At 43.8% G+C, this 19,988-nt stretch overlaps 1 protein-coding gene across 2 annotated transcripts in view; it reads right to left on the bottom strand.

Annotated features, from left to right (window-relative positions):
* rnf43 (ring finger protein 43) overlaps window positions 1–19,988 on the bottom strand; it is a 115,740-nt gene that overhangs the window by 5,778 nt on the left and 89,974 nt on the right. The window contains exons 3-8 of one of the 2 annotated variants that reach the window (XM_088088156.1): window positions 5,275–5,349; window positions 4,245–4,379; window positions 3,561–3,662; window positions 3,300–3,470; window positions 3,111–3,213; window positions 647–2,263 (exon numbers count right to left, since the gene is read on the bottom strand). In XM_088088156.1, coding sequence (XP_087944282.1) covers window positions 647–2,263; window positions 3,111–3,213; window positions 3,300–3,470; window positions 3,561–3,662; window positions 4,245–4,379; window positions 5,275–5,349 — 2,203 coding nt within the window. Of the gene's footprint in view, window positions 1–338; window positions 2,264–3,110; window positions 3,214–3,299; window positions 3,471–3,560; window positions 3,663–4,244; window positions 4,380–5,274; window positions 5,350–19,988 lie in introns of those variants that run through there. The other variant, XM_088088155.1, reaches the window with a different exon arrangement.

The raw sequence follows: 19,988 nt of genomic DNA, 5'->3' as shown, positions 1-19,988 counted from the left end.
ATCCTTTTATTTATCTATTGATTTTATTTTTATTTATTTACATTTTTAGAGTATTGTATTTATTTATTTATTCATTTAATCTATGATCAATATTATATTTATTTATTTCCATCTTTTATCTGTTGGTTTTATCCTGCCTCTGGTGTTTCATAAGTTTTAATGGGTACTGTTATTCTAGCTTATTAATTAACATAATTAATTAATTTAGCTAGTTGTTTTATTATTATCATATATTTATTTATTTTTTATTATTGTCTTTTTTTCAGTTAGTTTTTTTTTTAGTATTTTCTTCATCATTGCTATAATACATATATATATATATATATATATATATATATATATATATATATATATATATATATATATATATATATATATATATTATAATCACCTTTAATCTTAATTATATTTACATTTGTAGCACTTTTTCAAGCTATTTTCTTGTTTGTTTGTTTTTATCATTTTTAGTTTCTTCTTTGGCGTACTAATTTTAAGGTGATTTTCTTGTAACTTTTTATTAAGTTTTTGGTCATTTTGGCTGTTTTGTGGTGAAGTTGCTCTCTGCCGTCCTCTCGTGTTTTTGAAAGCGATTTCATCACTTTGCTCGGGTTTCAACGGGTTAAAAACAAAAACGGGAGACACCCACCCTGATTGTGATGTAATGTTTGGCAGTACAAACAAATGTCCGTGTTGCGCTCGGCAGCGGGGCCGTGGTGGAACCTGCAGGGCGGCCTGTCCATAGAGGCCCCCGGCCCCAAGAGCTGAGGCTCCGAGCGCGCCTGCTGCACCCGCTTCTGCCACACAACGTGGGCCCCGGCATAGCAGGGCCACTCCTCCATCCCCCCAGAGTCCAGGATGAGGGGGACGGGCAGCAGGGCGGGGTGCAGCTCAGGAGGGGGGCAGCAGAAGCCGGGCCCCTGACTGTAGTGGATGTGGAAGCTGCGGTCGTCCTGCAGATCCAGACTCTGATGGAAGCGGACGGAGGGGCCGTCCAGCACGCAGCCACCGTGTCGCCCGAGAGGAGCGGGCGCGTGTGTGTGTCCCTGGTGGCAGCAGTGTGGCTGAAGCTGTAAGGGGATCGGGGACATGAGGACGGCGGGTCCTGGCGGGCTCCCGGGGTCGTGGTCCTGACACTCCGCCCCGGGACTGGGCCGGTCTGTGGGGTCCAACTTAGGGCACTGGCAGGGGCTGTGCTGAGGAGGGCAGACAGGTGAGTCTTTGTCCAGAGCAGCAGGTGCAGCGGCGGCGGCCCCCTGCTCCTCGTCGGAGCCGCGGCTCAGGCCCTGGCTGGGGCCCTGGCTCGGGCCCTGGCTGGGGCCCTGGCTGGGGCCCTGGCTCGGGCCCTGGCTGGGGCCCTGGCTGGGGCCCTGACTGGGGCCCTGGCTGGGGCCCTGACTGGGGCCCTGGCTGTGCTCGCCCTCCTCGTAGTGGTGGTGTCTGTGGCGGTGGTAGTGGATGTGGCTGAACACAGTCTGCGGCTGCTCCTCGGGGCAGCCCGCTCTGTTCACCACAGAGTCCAGAGACCGGGGCCGGGCCTGGGCCCCCGCCTCCAGGCTGTTCCTGCGAGGGGCCCGCCCGGGACCCGGCCCGTAACAACCGAACGGGTCGTAGTCACTGCTCAGAGAGCTGCGGAAGGTGGACCAGCTGCCGTAGACGCCCTGCAGGGACACGTCAGTGCAGTTGAGCACCGAGTCGCTGGAGGAGCCGTGGCAGGGCCCCGAGCTGGAGTCGCTCGCCGGCCCGTCGGCCAAGTACCCGCTGCGCTCCGTGTGGTAGCTGCCGCCCGAGCAGCTGCCGTCGTCCTGGCGGCTGTGGGCGGGCGCTCCGCGGGGCTGCGGCGTGGCGGAGGCAGCGTGGTGCAGCCTGGAGCTGGATGCGCTGCGCTGAGCCGGGCAGGACGAGCGGTAGTTGTGGCAGGAGCGGCGGGGCGTGTAGTGGTGGGAGGAAGTCCTGCAGTTACCTCCGATCCTGTGGGGCCTCCCGGGGCCCTCTGCGGGGAGGTGGTACCCGCAGCCGGAGGTCAGGGGCCTGCTGGTGAGGAAACGCAGCGTTTGGGCGTCCACCGGAGAGGAGCCGGTGTAGTGGCCCAGAGAGGGGTAGGGTCCGGAGGGCGCGCGGGGGTAGTGGGGCCGCATGGCGAAAGGGACGGCGTGCTGGGGGAACGGGTGGTTGCGTGGGCTGCTGTAAGGCTGCGGGTGCAGGAAGCTCTGGCTCTGCTCCGGACTCTGCTGGAGTCTGCTCCTCTGAGGCTGCCGCTCCGTCCCTGAGGAGGACGGTCAGGACAAACAGCACAAAGTTAACGCTCAACTTACGGCCCGTGGACCAAATCTGGCCGCCATCAGGGTCCTAATTCACAATAAAAATACAGTGATTCACGCTCAGAATTGTTTCTGTACTTTTAGTCTCCATAAAGTGTCAGAGAGCATAAAACAGCATCAAAATAGAGCTAGTTTATCAAAAAAAGTGCCAGTGGAGGATCCCCCACACCCCGACAGAGGACACAGCTGAGACCCTAATGTCCTAAAATCTAGAAACATCTTGAAATCTTAAAATGCTCTAAAATCTGAGAAATGTCCTAAAATCCTAATAAATATATTAAATATAATATATTTAATACATTTCCTAAAATCATAGAAATATCAAGCAATTCTAAAAAGTCAAAAAATCAAAAAAAAATGTCCTAAAATCAATCCTAAAAATATCTTAAAATTGGGGCGTTGGGTGGCTCAGTGCTTCATAAGTGAAGGCAATGTCCTCGCTGCAGCGGCCGCGGGTTCAATTCCAGCTCACGGCCTTTTGCTGCATGTTATCGCCTCTCTCTCCCCCTTTCATGCATCAATCTTCTGTCCTGTCTAATAAAGGCTAATATGCCAAAAAAATAATTTAAAAAAAAAAAAAATCTTAAAATCCTTAAAGTCCTTAAATAAATCCTGAAAAGATCTTAAAATTTGAGAAATATCTCAAAATTCCAAGAAATATCCAAAAATCCTAAAAATATTCTAAAATTCAAGACAAGTTCTTAAATGGAAGCCCCCTGGCCCCTGGCGTCCTTCCCTTTTGTGAAAGTGGCCCCTCATTAGAGCGGGCCCCGAGCCCTCGATGTCTCTCACCCATGATGTTGTGCATGCACAGCGGACAGGTGCGGTGCTGCAGCAGCCACGGGTCCACGCAGTCTTTGTGGAACTCGTGAGCGCACGAGATGATCCTCAGATGCTGGAGGGACACAGACGCAGATATGAGACAAAGACAGCTACATCTACAGACGCGGTGTGTCCCTCGCCCTCTCTGTCTCGTCTCACCTGCCCGTCCTGGAAGTCCTCCAGACAGATGGCGCAGACGGGGCTGGAGTTGGAGCTGCTGGCCGACCCCCACGCCGCGCGGTGCCGCTGGGAGCCCGAGCAGCCCTGCGAGCTGTAGGTTTTGGTCTCCAGTCGGCTGATGGCCCGCATGGTCTGCTGGTGGACAGAGTCCTGCACGCACGGGAGGACAGAGTCAGAGACACCTTTGGAGAATCTCGAGCTCACACTCGTGTCTGTTTTACAGCGAAGTCGTTCACTCACCCACGTCCTGTTGGACTTGCACTTGTAGCGGAAAGCGAAGATGAGGACGATGGTCAGAATAGCTAAGACGATGGTGAGCAGGATGCCCACATCGTAATGTTGCTGAGAGAAAACACACGAAGGAAAGATTTAGACCATTTTATATACAGTACTGCCATATCTTAACCCTTTAAAACCGGGTCTGACATCAGTTTTCTCACACAAGCTATGAAACCTCAGCAGGTTAGTTTGATTTCTGTGAAAAACACGGGAGGATGTCAATGAGCAACGACAGAAAAATGACCTAAAATGACCTAAAAATAAGTAAAAAGTACATGAAAACCACCTAAAAATAGTTTTTTAAAAAAAGAAAACAAAGTAAAAATACAAAAAACAAGGAAATGACCTATAATTTTGTTTTAAAAATTATAATAAACAATAACAATCAAAAACTTATCCATGTAAAATAATTTTAATGATGCAACTATGATGATAAGGAATAAAGTTTTTCCTTGTTTTTTTAAAAAATTCTCTAACGTCCCTTTAAATGACTGTGAGGCGTCCAATCACACTCATCAGAGATCAATACATCCTGATTTATTTCACACCAACATGAGAGACGTGTGTGTGTGTGTGTGTGTGTGTGTGTGTGTGTGTGTGTGTGTGTGTGTGTGTGTGTGTGTGTGTGTGTGTTTCAGTGCTCACCCATGGCGGCTGCTCCCCCTTGATCTCAATGCGAACTTTGGCCTCCTCGTTCTTGTTGACTAAACCCATCAGCTCCTCGGCGTCCTCGGCCTCCACCAGCACCACGGGACGAGGCAGAGAGTCCGTCTCTCTCAGCTGTGACGAGAGACACAGAAGGACGAGCTGGTTTTTCTTTGTCCAAAAAACTTTACAAGGAGCTTCATCAATATCAGGGTTCGTACACATTTTTACGAATTAATTTCCATGACTTTCCATGACTTTGACACAAACTTTCAAGACAATATGTTTTCTGAAACAACCAATAATACTCATTATCAGTTATTTTTCTTTCAGTCTATCTATCTATCACTCTCTCTCTCTAAATATATGTGTGTGTGTGTGTGTGTGTGTGTGTGTGTCTGTGTGAAGCAAGTCACTTTGTATTTGGCCATTTGTTTTGCTTTATGTTTTTCATTGTTTTTCATTCTGCTTTCTTTGTTGTCAGTTTATTTTGTTCAAAATAAATTTAAAAAATAATCTATATATATAATAGTTATATCAATTATTTTATAAATATTTATATGTATTTATTTTATTATTTTGAAAAAATGATACATTGAGAACATAACTAGAAATGAATATTTAAATTTAATTTAGGGTCTGTTTGCTATTTATGAGGGGGGAGTGAAAAAAGGGGGAAAATGTCTAAGCACAGGGGAGGGACGTTTTATTTTGGCAGTATTTTCTATTTATTTTGCCACCAATTTTTGAAGAAAACATGTTTTCAATTTTTGGCAATTTTTTTCTTTAAATCTTTTGGTGATTTTAAATGATAGGTGACTTTCCAAACCCTTTTAAAAAATCACCAAAAGTTACATCACTCTAACAGCCTCTAACAAACTGTAAAAACATAAATTATTGTTGGATTATCACATTTCGATGATCCTTGAACAAATCATGTGTTATTATATTATATATTATTATTATCAAACAGGCTGCCACCGTTTCCATGACTGAAGCGTGCGACAGCGACCGCGTGCAGACGACTCACCTCAGCAGCAGCGTTGGCATCATCGCTGACGTCAAAGATAACAGCCTGAGCGCCTTTATCCAACGCCATGCGAGCCTGAAGGAGTTAAACACAGGAGAGACGACCGTTTAATCACCTGCGTCGACATCAGCGTCGTGTTTTCTTCAGGTGCGTTTTAGCAGCCTTTAAACTTTGATTTTTCCAAAAATACAAAAAAACAACTAAAGAACAACTTCACAAGAAACGTCCCACAAACTGAGAATTAATTGGCGTGTGAGGGGTAATAGATATTAGATATGGATATTTTGTAGATATATAAATGAGAAATATGTCCATCATAATTCTCTGAACCCTTTGAAACCTCAGAAAAATGGCTTGATCCTTTTTAAACACAGGAAGAAGATGAGTAACGAAAAAAAAAAATAACTCAAAAATGTGTTTGAAATGGTAAAAAGTATAAGACAATTACCTGAAAATTAAAAAAAAAAGAAATAAGTTTAAAAATATGACCTGGAAAAAAAGTGTTTAAAATGTATGATATTTTAGAACAGAATTGTAATATTTAATTATAATAATTATACACAAAGTCCCCCCCGCCCCGAGCCTTTTTCTTTTTTCTTAAACATGTTTTTAAAAATAAATCAGTTAATATTAGTAAATAAATAAACTTTTTCTCAGGTATCAAAGGGTTAAAGACAAAATATACACACACCAAGGACATATTTTAGAGTTTTTTATTAGTTCGCTGTGTGAAACTGACAAAAACGGCAGATGTGTAATATTCATGTGAATATTAGAGTCCACATCAGCGCGTTCAGCCGTCACCAGGTGGAGCTGAAGCACCGAGACTCAGAGCGGAGCTCCTCCTGCCTCCTCTCCACCTGACTCCTGCAGCCACACACACACACACACACACACACACACACACACACACACACACACACACACACACACACACACACACACACACACACACACACACACAGAAACCTGTGGCTGCAGCACCATTGACATGAACATTTATCAAACGTTGGAGAGTTTAGCCATAAAAAACAAACATCAGATGATTATCTGACTGAGTGAAAGAAAAAAGGTGAATGAAATCGAACAGGCCGGCTTCACTTTAACATGCAAATAAAGACATTTTGTATTCAAACGAGGTTCTGGCAGCGAGTCACTGTCACTGTCTCGCCTCACAGTGAGGGATCAGAAAAGTGAAGGAATCATTTACAACAAAAAGATATTCTGCAGAAGCACGGCGGCACATCTGTGGACTAACCAGCACAAGGCAACAGCTGGAGCTCATAAAATGATATTATAAACTTTATTAACTCACACACACACTCTCTAATCTCACTACAGCATCCAAAAACTCCTCCATCTCCTCCCAACTCTGTCTGAGTCAGAGATAATACTCATACGATTTGATTACACATTTCAAAACACCACAAATTCAAAGTAAATAAAAAAATAAACTCTAATTGTTGGAAAGAATGTGGTGAAGAGAAATGTAATCTTATAAATGGTTTATGGGAAAATTAAATTGAAAGAAAACATGAAAATATTTAATTAGTAAAAACCAACTGTGTTTATTTGTTGGGAAAATACCAAAAACAAATTGAGAAGAAAGACAATAATTAAATAAATAACGAGAAATGTGTTACAAAATGACAACTTGAATCATCATAAATGTAAAAATCTTGCGAATGAAAGATATGAAACGGAGAAGATGACTGTGAGAATTAGAAACCAAATATATATATTTGAAGAAAGATGGAAGAGCTGGATTAAAATTAGAACATAAAGAACATTTTTATTTTTGATTTCTTCTCTGTTTGTCTCACATGCCAACTCATAATCATATCCAGTGTGAATAATCATATTTAATTATTCTGTTACATGAAATTATTCTTTGTATCAACCTATGAGTTTTGAATGATTTATGAACTCTCTTAATTTAATTACTTTTTTTTCCCTCTTTGTCGTTATAATCTTTGTTAACCATTTTTTGTATGTTACTGGTTTGTGTGTATTTGTTTATTTAACTTTTTATTATCTTATTTATTTCATCCTTCTTTGAAATATTATATCATTTACTTTCTGAAACATGTTTTCTGGTTTAAAAAGGAGAAAAAAAGAACAAAAAAGAGGAGCTTTGATAAAATGCTGGTTTGGGACAGTTTTAGTCCAGATTGAGTCTCTGCTGTCTGCGGCGACACGCTGACAAAGTCCTGTTTGTCTGCTCTGAAGAAAAAAAAAAACATTAAAAAATCTGAATAATTTCCACCAACTGCTGAGGGAAATGTCTGTCTTTAGCTGCTGAATGCTGCACACCAGCGCGGCTCAGCTGAGTCTTTGTGCTGCAGGTGAACTGCAGGTGTCGTGTTTTCGGCTGCAGCGGCCTGCTGCTGTCTACGTTACGTTTACAGCGTAAAGGCTGCAGATTACTCTCAGCGTCGTAGAAAAGACAGATGATTTGGTCATCAGAGAAAAGTCAAGAAATGTTCGGGCGAGCGAGGAAACAAACGGCGCAGCAGCCTCTTCATCCACATCTCATCGCGTCTCCAGCTGCAGCTGCCGACGCTCACTGACGAGGAGACGAGTTTAAACTCCCATCAGCCTCATCAGACGCTCTCAGACCAGCACAGCGAGGAGACGCCCAGACCGCCGTGACAGCCAGGACGCTGTCAGAAATATAAGACCCGAGACCATACTGATTCAAAAGTAATCCAAAGTACTATGTCCTAATGTCCTAAAATCCTAGAAATGTCCTGAAACCCTAGAAACATGCAACACAAGAAATGACCTAAAATCCTTAAAATGTCAAAAAAAAAAACCCAAGCAACTACCTAAAATCCTGGGTTCATGCTAAAATCCTTAAAATGTGCCAGAATTCGGGAAATGTCCTAACATCCCAGAAATGTCCTATAACCCTTGAAATGTTGAAAAGACCTAGCAACGTCCTAAAATCCTGGAAATGTCCACAAATCCAAGGAACACCCCTTAACCCATAACACCTTAAAGGCTGTGTCTTGGATTTTAGGACTTTTGTAGACTTTTTACGGATTTTAGGATGTTTCCAGGATTTTAGGAGGTTTCTAGGATTTTAGGACATTTAGAATTTCATGACGTTTCAAGGATTTTGGGACATTTCTCAGACAATAGAACGTTCCTATGATTATACATGATTATACATTTGTAGGATTTGTGGATTTTAACCCTAGAAACACCTTAAAATCCACAAATCCTACAAATGTCCAATAACCACAGGAACGCCCTAAAACCTGAGAAATGTCTTAAAATCCTAGAAACATTTATGGGGCTGCTGCAACTGGCCCCTGGCCCCTGGCCTCCTCACATCTTGTAAAAGTGGCCCTCAAGCAAAGCAAGTATTAGTATCAGCATCATGTGCACTAATTGCCCAGCTGTGAGTGTGCATACAGCCTCTGTGTGTGTGTGTGTGTGTGTGTGTGTGTGTGTGTGTGTGTGTGTGTGTTGCGTGCAGCTGAGAGTTAACAACAGCGTCCCACAGAACCGCTGGTGGCCATCGCGCTGACGGTCAGAGAGAGGTCAAATTAAAAAGAATTTACATGTCCTCTTTGAAGCTGCTTCCAGCTCTGTGTGCAGCAGCCTGTTTCATCAGAGCCGTAATTGTAGTACGTGCACGGGCCTAAACGGGGTGCGGTCGCAGAGGAGGAAAATAAAAGCTGGATCTTTGACATGTGGAGATTTGCTTCACCTGGGGTTCAAAAGTTCCCCGCTGAGCACACACGTCCTCTGATTGTGGGAATAAACGCTCACAAACACAAAGACAGACTCTTTCAAAGAGACTCAGAGGAAAATATCAGAACGTATTCCTCGCATCACGGCTGCTGCGGTCGTATTACGCCTCAGTATTCGCTGTAGTAACCGCAGCGCGTTCGCCGCAGACGCGGAAGAGGCCTGAGAGATCTCATTACACGATTATTAGGAGGTATATTTATCCTTTAATGGAAGCAATGAAAAACTCCGACGCTAACAAGACGAGATGAAAGTTCTGCCAGCAGCACGACGGTTTCGACATCTCCAGGTTTGTTTCGGTCGGCGCTGAATGAGACGCGGCTGTGGTTTGGTAAACAGCCGTCCTCATGAGGTGACACATGGGATTCATCACTATCTGGCGACGGAGTAAACATTAACAACTGCAGTGTGGTTTACGGAGGTAAACACACGACATCATCGCCCAAAAACTAACAACAGACAGACCACAGCAGTCTGATTTAACACCGAGGGGGTTTGACGGAGTGTGATTATTTGAGACGAGGCCTAAAAGTGTCCTAAAGTCCTGGAAACATCCTAAAATCAGAGTAATGCCCTAAATTCCAAGAAATATCCACATAATTGGGCCACATCTTTGTATCAGAGAAATATCCTAAAATCCAAAAGTCTTAGAAACCCCCGAAAAAGTCCTACAAACATCCTAAAAACCTAAAAACATCCCAAAGTATCTTAAAATGCTAGAAATAAATTAAAATCCTGGAATCTCTTAAAATCCTAAAAACATCATTAAATTCTAGAAATGTCCTAAAATCCTAAAACCTCGTAAAATCCTAGAAACTTTCTAAAATCCAAGAATGTTCCAAAATCTTTAAGGAAAAGTCCTTAAATCCAAGAAGTGTCCTGAAATCCTATAAACGTCTTAAAATCCTAGGACTATTCCAAAATCCCAAAGATGTCCTAAAATCCTATTAATGTCCTAAAACCCATTTTACGTCCTAAAATCTTATTAATGTCCTAAAATCCTATTAATGTCCTAAAATCTTATTAATGTCCTAAAATCCTATTAATGTCCTAAAATTCTATTAATGTCCTAAAATCAATTTAATGTCCTAAAATCCATTTAATGTCCTAAAATCCATTTAATGTCCTAAAATCCTACTAATGTCCTAAAATCCATTTAATGTCCTAAAATCCTACTAATGTCCTAAAATCCTATTAATGTCCTAAAATCCATTTAATGTCCTAAAATCCATTTAATGTCCTAAAATCCTATTAATGTCCTAAAATCCATTTAATGTCCTAAAATCCATTTAATGTCCTAAAATCCTATTAATGTCCTAAAATCCATTTAATGTCCTAAAATCCTATTAATGTCCTAAAATCCTATTAATGTCCTAAAATCTTATTAATGTCCTAAAATCCTATTAATGTCCTAAAATCCTATTAATGTCCTAAAATCCATTTAATGTCCTAAAATCCATTTAATGTCCTAAAATCCTATTAATGTCCTAAAATCCATTTAATGTCCTAAAATCCTGGAGACGGGCCGGTGAGGAGCAGCAGCAGGTATCGTGGAGACGGTCACAGACATAGACACACCTGAGGACACGGAGCCTGAGACACCGTGAGGTCACACAGGTGCAGCAGCAGGTGTGCGTTCAACATAAACGCAGCGCTTCCTAATGCGAAAAACTTCACTGTAACAATTTCTCACTTTGTTTTGCCTCCATGGCCACCGTAGTCGTGGCCAAAGGCCGTACGCGGCACGCAGACAGACGAGTGACGCTTTTTATGGCCCCTTTGATGCTTAAATGGAAGTGAAATCTGTCAAAAGTCGAAGGTGATGAAGCTGCCGGGTCACTTTCTCTGAATCTGTGGACGTTAAACGAACGCAGCACATGTTTCTCCATGGCAAGACTGAATGTGCGTCTGTGTGTAATATTCCCATTATTGCTCGCTGCTTTCTCTCTCCGTTACGTCGCCTCGTGGCTGCACATGAAGGGGATTCGCCGCACCACCACATTAAACCCTGACAAACACCGAGACGTTAACAGGCAGAGCGCTCTCGTCAGGCCACGGAAAAACCTCGGCGCTCCCCTGAAAAGTGAAATGAAGCCATCAGAGCAGCAGTTTGTTTCGGCCCGGCTGAGAACACGCTGTGATGCCAGGCCCCGCTCGCTGACCGCGCTTCGCCAGCGATGTAAACAAACAGCGCTGGCTCGGCCCCAGAGGGCCACCCAGCGCTTGTAAGGGCCGCTCACTGGCTCCATGTGGTGTTTATGCAAGACGAGCTGCAGTTAATGCTGCACGGCGCGACGCACATTCTGCATCTGTTTGTTTGTGCGAATCATTTGTCAGCTTCACGAGGCGCTGAAACTTTGAGCCACTGTGCTGATTTTTTTATGAGATTAAAGGAGCTTTTCTGACAGTTTTGGAAGTTTTTGTCTGTAGAAATGAACACTTTTAATCTTGGATTTTGCAAAATCCAGAGGATTCAGCCTGGCAACTGGTAAATAATATATATAAATGAATGAATAAAAACTATTAAAAGGGGAACTTTAACGGAAAAAACCCAAACTCAAACAAAAAACCCAAAAAAAACAGCAGTATAAAAGATCCAGGTCCATATTTTTATGACATTATATTGTTTTTGGTAAGACGTGAGACTGGTCACGACACGCCAGCTCGGAGCATCGTTTCTCCCGAGTCTCAGCGGCGTCGGGCAACACAACGCAGCCGGACTTTTTTCTTCTGGCGTGCCGAGTTTGATAACGGCTCAGTGATGGGGGTGTCAGCTGGAATCGAACCAGTTTATTTGGCCCAAATTTTGGGGCATCATTCATCCCTAGTCTCACTTCAGTCCTACAACAGATGTGGCTCAACGTCCGGCATGAGGAGTTTGGGCCGATTCTGGGCCAGGTCATTTTTGATAACGGCCCCGTGATGGGAGCGTCTGATTCTGGTTCGCCATTTATCCATTCAAGTGTCGGGCAATTGGATTTGGTCTGCAGTCAGGGCCGACTCTGGCGATCCGATGCTGCCCCGCTTGTTTCTTCCGACATGTCGAGTTTGGGCCGATTCTGGACCAGGGCATTTATTAATAATGGCCCGGCGATGGCAGCATCGACAGCTGGATTCTGGCCGGTTTATCTGGCCTGATTCTGGGGTGTTATTCACCCTGAGTTTCAGCAAAACCAGGGGACCCAACATGGGCGGACTTATTTCTTCCGGCATGCCGAGTTTGGGCCGAGTTTGGGCCGATTTTGGGCCAGGTCGTTTTGATAACGGCCCAGTGACGGCAGCACTGGTACCCTGAATCCGGACAGGTTTTTTTGGCCCTTTTCTGGGGCGTCATTCATTGTGAGTTGGGCAATCTGACGTTGTCCAACTTATTCCTTCAGCATACCGAGTTTGGTATGCCGGGCCATGCCACTTTTAAATAACAGCCGAGTGAAGGCAGGATGGGCAGCTGGAATTGGGCCAGTTTATTCAGCCAAAACTCATCCCGAGTCTCACTCGAGTCTGAGACGACGCAGCCCAACGTGCTGAGCTGGGGTCATTTTGTCTCTTTTATGATTAAAGCATGCAAACACGTTCCAGTAAAACCCTAAAACATAAGTTTGGACCTGAAAATGAACAGAATTGTTTCCCTTTAAGCGTGTCCATAACGTGGACTCAGACTGCACCTGTTTTCAGCCCCCCTCCCATTATCACCAGCAGCCCTCGCCCCCGTCTGCTCCCCATTTAGCCGTGCGGCGTGTCCCAGTGCCTCTGTAATGGTTCCAGTGTGCCGGCCCAGTCAGGAGAAATGACAGAGCAGCGAGTCGGCCTCAGACCTGTAGGCCCGGAGCTCTGCACTCTGTCATTAGACACTTTAATGCAGCAGCACCACAGCCGGCTCGCCTCCCTCCGTCCTCCTCTTCTTTTTTTCCTCTACCTCCTTCACTCTCACTCCTCATTCCCACACATATTACTCCACGGTATAATTTACTGGTGCACTGAGTGATGTGGAGAGTCACGCTGGGAAAGGAGAAGTTAAATAGAGTCCCGTGGCGTGTTTTAAAGAGGCGGGAGGGGAGACCGAGGAAGTGAAACACTAACAGGTTCACGGCAGCGTGTGTGGTGGCGTGTAATTACCAGTGATGAAGATTTTTACTTGAAGGACAAACACGCTTACTAATTAGTTTGGAGTGAGACTGAAATGTCTTACTCACCGACTGCACTGATAAAAACGTCTGACCTCATGTAGTTTTAATAGGGATGCATGATATTAGATATTTGCTGATATCCGACACACACACACACACACACACACATATGTGTGTGTGTGTGTGTGTGTGTGTATGGATATAAAGTCCCTTCCTCCAGCTTTAAGCATCATCACAAATACTGATCCATCCAAAAACCACAGTCCACCTTCTCAGCTGTGTTTGTCAAAATTTGGATCCTAATGCTTATTAGACAAAATGTTTTTGCAGAACAGCGTAAATAACATCAGACACGTTTAAATTCTCTCCACAGTCCTTCAACTTCTATTTTTGCTGCTGCACTTATAATGAATGTTGAAAAAAACGGCACCAAAAATAACCACACAGCTTTGCTTTAAATATTGTTTCGCTCCGAAGAAGCTGTGTGTTTAAGTCTGATTGTGTGTGAATAATTGCTGTGTGTGTGTGTGTGTGTGTGTGTGTGTGTGTGTGTGTGTGTGTGCTGCAGTGATTGCCGGGTGAGCTGAGCGGCAGTTGAGTCGAGGAGGGAAGGGTGTGGCCCTGCTGGGTATCCATTACTCACACGGGCACTTTGATGTGGGGCCGCTGGAGGGGGTGGGGGGCAGTAATGTATGAAGAGGAGGGGGTGGTGTGTGCGTGCGTGTGCGTGCGTGTGTGTGTGTATGTGCATGTGTGTGTTAAGGGAGGGGGGGGGGCGGGCATGTCAGGGCAGGTGAGCAGATTCTGTGCTCTCAGGAAAAGTATTGAGCCTGAGGGGGTGGGCCTGAATCACACACTCCTCCTCCTGCTCCCATTCATCCTGGAACACACACACACACACACACACACACACACACACACACACACATGCACACACTCTCTGAAACACTAAATCCAGGACCGGGGCTTGGCCACCCTTCTCGTGCAGAGCGACACTGGAAAAAGTTATGAACCTGATCTGCGTGTCTGGAGGCAGCAGAGGTCATTTAGAGAACTCGCTCCCTCTCCCTTTTTTTCTCGCTGCACTTCCCTCGCCGTCCCCCCCTCCGCCCCCCCACCCGCCTCTCGTTAGCACGCCCGGCTACACATGCATGACACACATTTGAAATGCAAAGCACAGGGTGGCAGAGACAAAGTCATCTGATACACTATCGCTCGCTAAACACATCCTCGAAACATCAAAGAGGCGAGCAGCGATGATGGAGACCTGACTCCGTCGCACACACGCCACCGCGTGACCTCCCAGCCGCTCCGAAGTCCGAGCACTGAGAGGGTTAACCGCCAGTAAACACGTCAGGAGTAGATCTACCGACTCCAGCAACCAGTAACGGATCACATCCACGTCTGTGCGCGCTCACATGAAGCCGCGATCGTTGGTTTAAATGTCGATTTCGCTGCAAAGAAGCAAAAAAATTCGAAAAGCTTCACACAGAAGATCTCTGCAGTCAGCACCGTTTCCAGATTACGGTCACCGATTCAGGATCTGGCCAAAAGTCCCCTTTTCGTTTAAAAAACACATTTGTTCTCTTCGGCGTGCTCGGACCCCGTTCGAGAGTTCGAAGTTTATGGTTTTTTTGCCTTTCTGTAAACAGTCTTTTATGTTTTATGTTATTTACGTTTTATTTTATGTGTTTATGCCGTGAATGCTAAGTACACTTTAAATGAAGTATAAATAAAATAAAAGTAACTAAAATAACTAATATAAAAGTGTTTTTGATGTCGTAGTGAAGTTGACCTTTTGGATTTAAAATGTCATTGCTTAATCATTTTATCCTTTTTGACTTTTTTTGTAAAGTTTTGTCATAATTAGCCAAATAATTCTTGAGTTTTGGCCAAAAACATGTTTTGTGAGGTCACAGTAACCTTTGAACTGCACATTTAATCAGTTTATTTTCAGTCCAAGTGGACGTTTGTGCCAAATTTGTAGAATTACCCTCACGGCATTCTTGAGATTTTGTCTTCACAAGAGTGAGACAGATGAGGTCACGGTAATCTTGACCTTTGAACACCAACTTTAATAGGTTCATTCTTGAGTTGATGTTTGTGCCAAATTTGAGGAAATTCCATCGAGGCAAACGGATATTGCGTTCATGATAATGAGACAGACTCAAGGTCACACTGACCTTAATTTTTTACCACCAAATTCTAATTATTTTATCCTTATGTTCAATTGGACGTTTGTGCCAAATTTGAAGACATTCTCTTTTGGTGTTCTTGAAATATCATGTTTACAAGAATGAGACAGATGCAAGGTCACACTCACCTTGACCTTTGACCCATGAATACAAAAATCTAATAAGTTTATTGCTGAGTCCAGGTGAGCCTTTGTGCCAAATTTGAAAATGTTCCCTCAAGGAAATCTTGAGATGTCAAGTTTACAAGAATATGACATGCAATGTCACAGTGACCTTGACTTTTGACCACCAAATTCCAGTTAGTTTATTGTTGAGTCCAAGTGGATGTTTTTGCCAAATTTAAAGAAATTCCCTAAAGGTATTCTTGAGATTTTGTGTTCACAAGAATAAGACCGATGAGGTCAAAATGACCTTGATCTATGACCACAAAAATCTTGTCAGTTCAACCTTAAGTCTGACAGAAGGTTTGTGCCAAATTGATTGACCTTGACCTTTAAACACCAAATTCTAAGAAGTTCATCATTGAGTCCATGTGGATCTTTTTGCCAAATCTAAAGAAACTCACGTTTTATCGCATTCATGAGAATGAGAGAGAATCAAGGTCAAACTGACCTTGACCTTTGACCTATGACCACTAAAATCTAATCAGTTCATTGTTGTGTCCAAATGAACATATGTGCCAAATTCGAAGGATGGGTGCTGGATGGATGTCTGTATGACGGACAAAAAAACAAAACAGAAACGTGTTGACCAGCGCTCAAAAGCTCAGTAGTTTAAAAAATGATATTTTTGACATTTTGAGTTTTTTTGACACTGTTTTCTGACACGCTGAACAATCTCTTAAACAACTGAAGCTTTTTAAGCACGTGAAAAAACCTCTAAAATTAATCACAGCTGTAACTATGGAGACACACTTTGATCGAAGCAGAACTTGACTGTAATGAGGATAATTAGCTGAGCCACCTGGGCTGAACTGCAGGAAAAAGATGTAAAGTGTCTCTGGCAACACAAACATGCCAGACCTTCCTCTGACGCTTCGTTTTTAAAAACCTCGGCTGTGAGAAAAGTGTCCGACCTCACAGAGGAGCCGCTCTTGATTTATTGTTTGCATTGCACTCAATCACGAGATTCAGGGAATAATCCGCCTTTGAGAGGGAGAAGACGACGTTTTTGGAGGTTTGGTATCAGTGTGTTGACACATTCCTACAGCAGGGACGAGACTATAACGAGAGGAGGGAGAGAAAGCGTAATTTCTCTCCGTTTGTGGCCACAGCATGGCGGAGGATTTTTTTTTATCATTTTCAGCAGCGACGGGCGGCAACACAGAGACTCGGGGGAAGCCAATTAGAGGGCCTTTCCCGGCCTTTTAAGAGGCAGATAATGTTCTTGTTTTCATAAAGCATCCTGTTATTTAATCAGGCCTGTAAGTGAGAGCCTGACAACCTCCTCCTCCTCCTCCTCCTCCTTCTCCTCCTCCTCCTCCTCCTCCTCCAGTGGAGAGCAGCCTCCCTCCTCTCCTCCCCTCCCATCATTCCTGCCCTGAGCCCTCCATCTCATTCAACAGCTCTTGTAAGCCTCCAGGAATTCATTCTTGGAACAGGCCGTGCAGTAAGCCGTGTCTTTGTGCAGAGCAAACACACACACACACACACACACACACAGACACACACACACACACACACACACACACACACAGAGAGCCAGCACAGTGACACACACACTGTCTGTAGAGGAGACACAGATAAAGTTTAAAATGTCGCAAACACGTTGTCATCCTCTGCGGTTTTTATCGGTCTCTCATTGATTTATCTCATTTATCTGCTAATCCAAACAGCGCTGTTAACCCTTTGAAACGTGGGCCGACATCAGCTTTCCTGTGCTGCATTCAGACGCCTTTTACAAGCTGTTTAACCCTTTGAAACCTGAGCAAATTGGTTTGATTTCTCTCAAAAACACGAGGGGTTAAAGGCAGTGAGCAACTTGGAAACAAATGACCCTCAAATTGCAAAAGAAAAAAATTGGTAAAAGGTGGAGAGAAAAAGACTTGATTTTTTAAATAATAATAATAATAAAAAATATATATATAAATATATATGTAAAATATAAATATTTTCATATTTTTTTTATATTATATTATATTTATATTTTATATTTTTATTCAATTTTAGATCTAAAAATCAGCTGGGGGTGGGGTGAGGAGGATTATTAGATATTATCAACCCCTAAAGAGAAATGAAGTAATGTTACAGAGGAACATACATAAATACAAATATATTTTTATTCTTTTTATTTTTAGCACTTTCTAAAGTTAGCTTTCCTGTTTCTTTTCTTTGTTTTTTTTTTGTGTCCCAGCGAATTACAAACTGTAGCGCAGAGATCCTCCCCTGACCTGGCTTTGTTCGGGGGCCACTTTTTTAAGAATGACAGGAGGCCAGGGGCCAGTCGCAGCAGCTTCATACATGTTCCTATGATTTTAGGACATTTCAAAGACGTCCGGACATTTCCTGGGTTTTATGACATTTCCAGGAATTTAGGACTTCTTGAAGATTTTAGGACACTTCTGGGACTAAGACATTTCAAGGATGTTAGGATGTTTCTAAGATTTCAGGATGTTTTTCAGATTTTAAGACATTTCTCAGAATTTAGGACATTTCTCTGATTTCAGGACACTTCTAGGACTTAAAGTATTTCTCGGGATTTTAGGAAAGTTTCAGGATTTTAGGACACTTCTAGGATTTTTGGACTTTTCTATGATTTTCTGACATATGTGTATAGGACCACTTCACAAATGAGATGGTTCCTCTCAAAGGGTTTATCCCAATGAATAAACTTGTACAACATTTGTAGTATTTTAGGACATTTCTTGGATTTTAGGACACGGGGGTCTTAGCTCGGACCTCTGTCAGGAGCCCTCCATCGGCACTTTTTATTTGAATTTAAATGCTCTATTCTGATGCCGTTTTATTCACTCTGGCACCTTATGGATACTAAAAGTACAAAAACAATTCCCAGTGTGAATCACTTTATTATTGCTGTGAATCAGAAAATGTTTGGGGGGCCACCTGGCACCCTGTCAGGGGCCAGATTTGGCCCCTGGGCCTTGAGTTGAGCATCAGTGCTGTATGGCCCCAGTGTTTGTCCTGTGAATCTGTTTTGTCAAACCCCTGCTAAAAGCCGAAGCAGGGAGGTGGAGGAGGTGGTGGGGGGGGGCACTTGGCACTGAGCGACCTGAGTCAGAGTTAAACAGGTTCACTCTGCAGAGGAGAAACAAGAACGCCCTCCCTCCGCCTGCAGACTCACACGACCTGTTTGCCGCTTCGCTCTAGACTCTGCGAGATGCTCGCCTGGGGAAGCAGTTATTGGTAACACAAACCTGTCTACTTTCCACTTCGCTTTCAGCTGCAGCGTGCCCTTGCCCAAGCCCGAGGCGAGCCAGACAAAAAAAAGAAAGAAAAGTTAAAGACAGAAAGAAAGAGGAGAAAGTGAGACAGCGGAGGGACACGGGGAGATGTCTTTTTTTATGGGAATGTTTCACTTAATCTCATAAAGGCAGCGTGAAAACCTCCATCTGTTTGCCGAGCAGTTCAAAAGAGACTCCACATGCCTCCGCTTGCTGCTATATAAAAACAACATTCTAATGCAGATCTTACAGAGGGCCAGCGGCTCAGCGCGCACAATGAGAGCTGGGATGTGCCAGACGCCGCCGCGGAGGACGGGAGGGTGGAGAGACGGCGAGGTCGGCAAATAAGAGGGAGGGGAGGTGAGCGGCGCAGAGAGGGACGACAAAAAAGGTCGGAGAGAGACGTGAAAGAGCAAAATCAAAGCGAGGCATTTTCCTGTCGGCAGTCTTGTTTGTGACCTTGAAGCGGCGGCGCGGGTCGCCCTCTGGCCTCCACTGCCACTCCTCCCAGTCAACCCATTCACCTCCCCGACTCTCTGTCCCCCTCTTCATGTTTCACCGCGGGGCTTACCAGTCGCCTTTGTCATTAATAGAGGAATGTCCTGGCTGAGAACGACATCTCGTGTTTTATCGTGGCTCTTTACCGTTAATGCATGCAAAACCGGGCTTCCTTTTTCTCAGTTTCACCTCAAAATCTGACAAGTTGATCCGACTCAAAATAATAATCTTAAAAAAGGAAAGCAAATATAACTCTTCATTTATGTTTATGTGATATCTGACTTCAAGTTGACTTGAACTTTGGCTTTATTTACTCAATGATGTGAAGTTGCTGCAATTCCAACCAAAAACAACCGCTTCTCATGCTGAAAACGCAGCTGCGTCTCAGTAAAAAACAAACACTATCTCTGCTTGAAACACAGTGAAAGTTTCCAAAAAAACATCCATATCTGATGCCTAAAAAGCTGCTGGAACCCCGAAAGTGACTTTTTGTGACCACGATTGCAGCAAAAAATGCAATGATGAAAAAAAGCTGTTTCTTGCCACAAATGCGTTTAATGGCAACATCTGCAGTGGAAACACTGTGATGTCTTGGTCAAAACAACTGTTTTTCGTGCCACCAACCCACTGGAAACACAGCAAAATTTGGGTAAAAACCAAAAGGTGGAAACAGTGATACCTCAGCTAAAAACAAATGCTGTTTGTGGCATCATCTCCACATGAAACACAGTGATG

This window comes from Plectropomus leopardus, chromosome 15 (assembly GCF_026936395.1).
Source record: "Plectropomus leopardus strain MGB_pleo_1.0 chromosome 15, ASM2693639v1, whole genome shotgun sequence".
In the NCBI taxonomy this organism is placed as follows: Eukaryota; Metazoa; Chordata; class Actinopteri; order Perciformes; family Serranidae; genus Plectropomus; species Plectropomus leopardus.
This window is presented reverse-complemented; position numbering and strand designations above follow the sequence as displayed.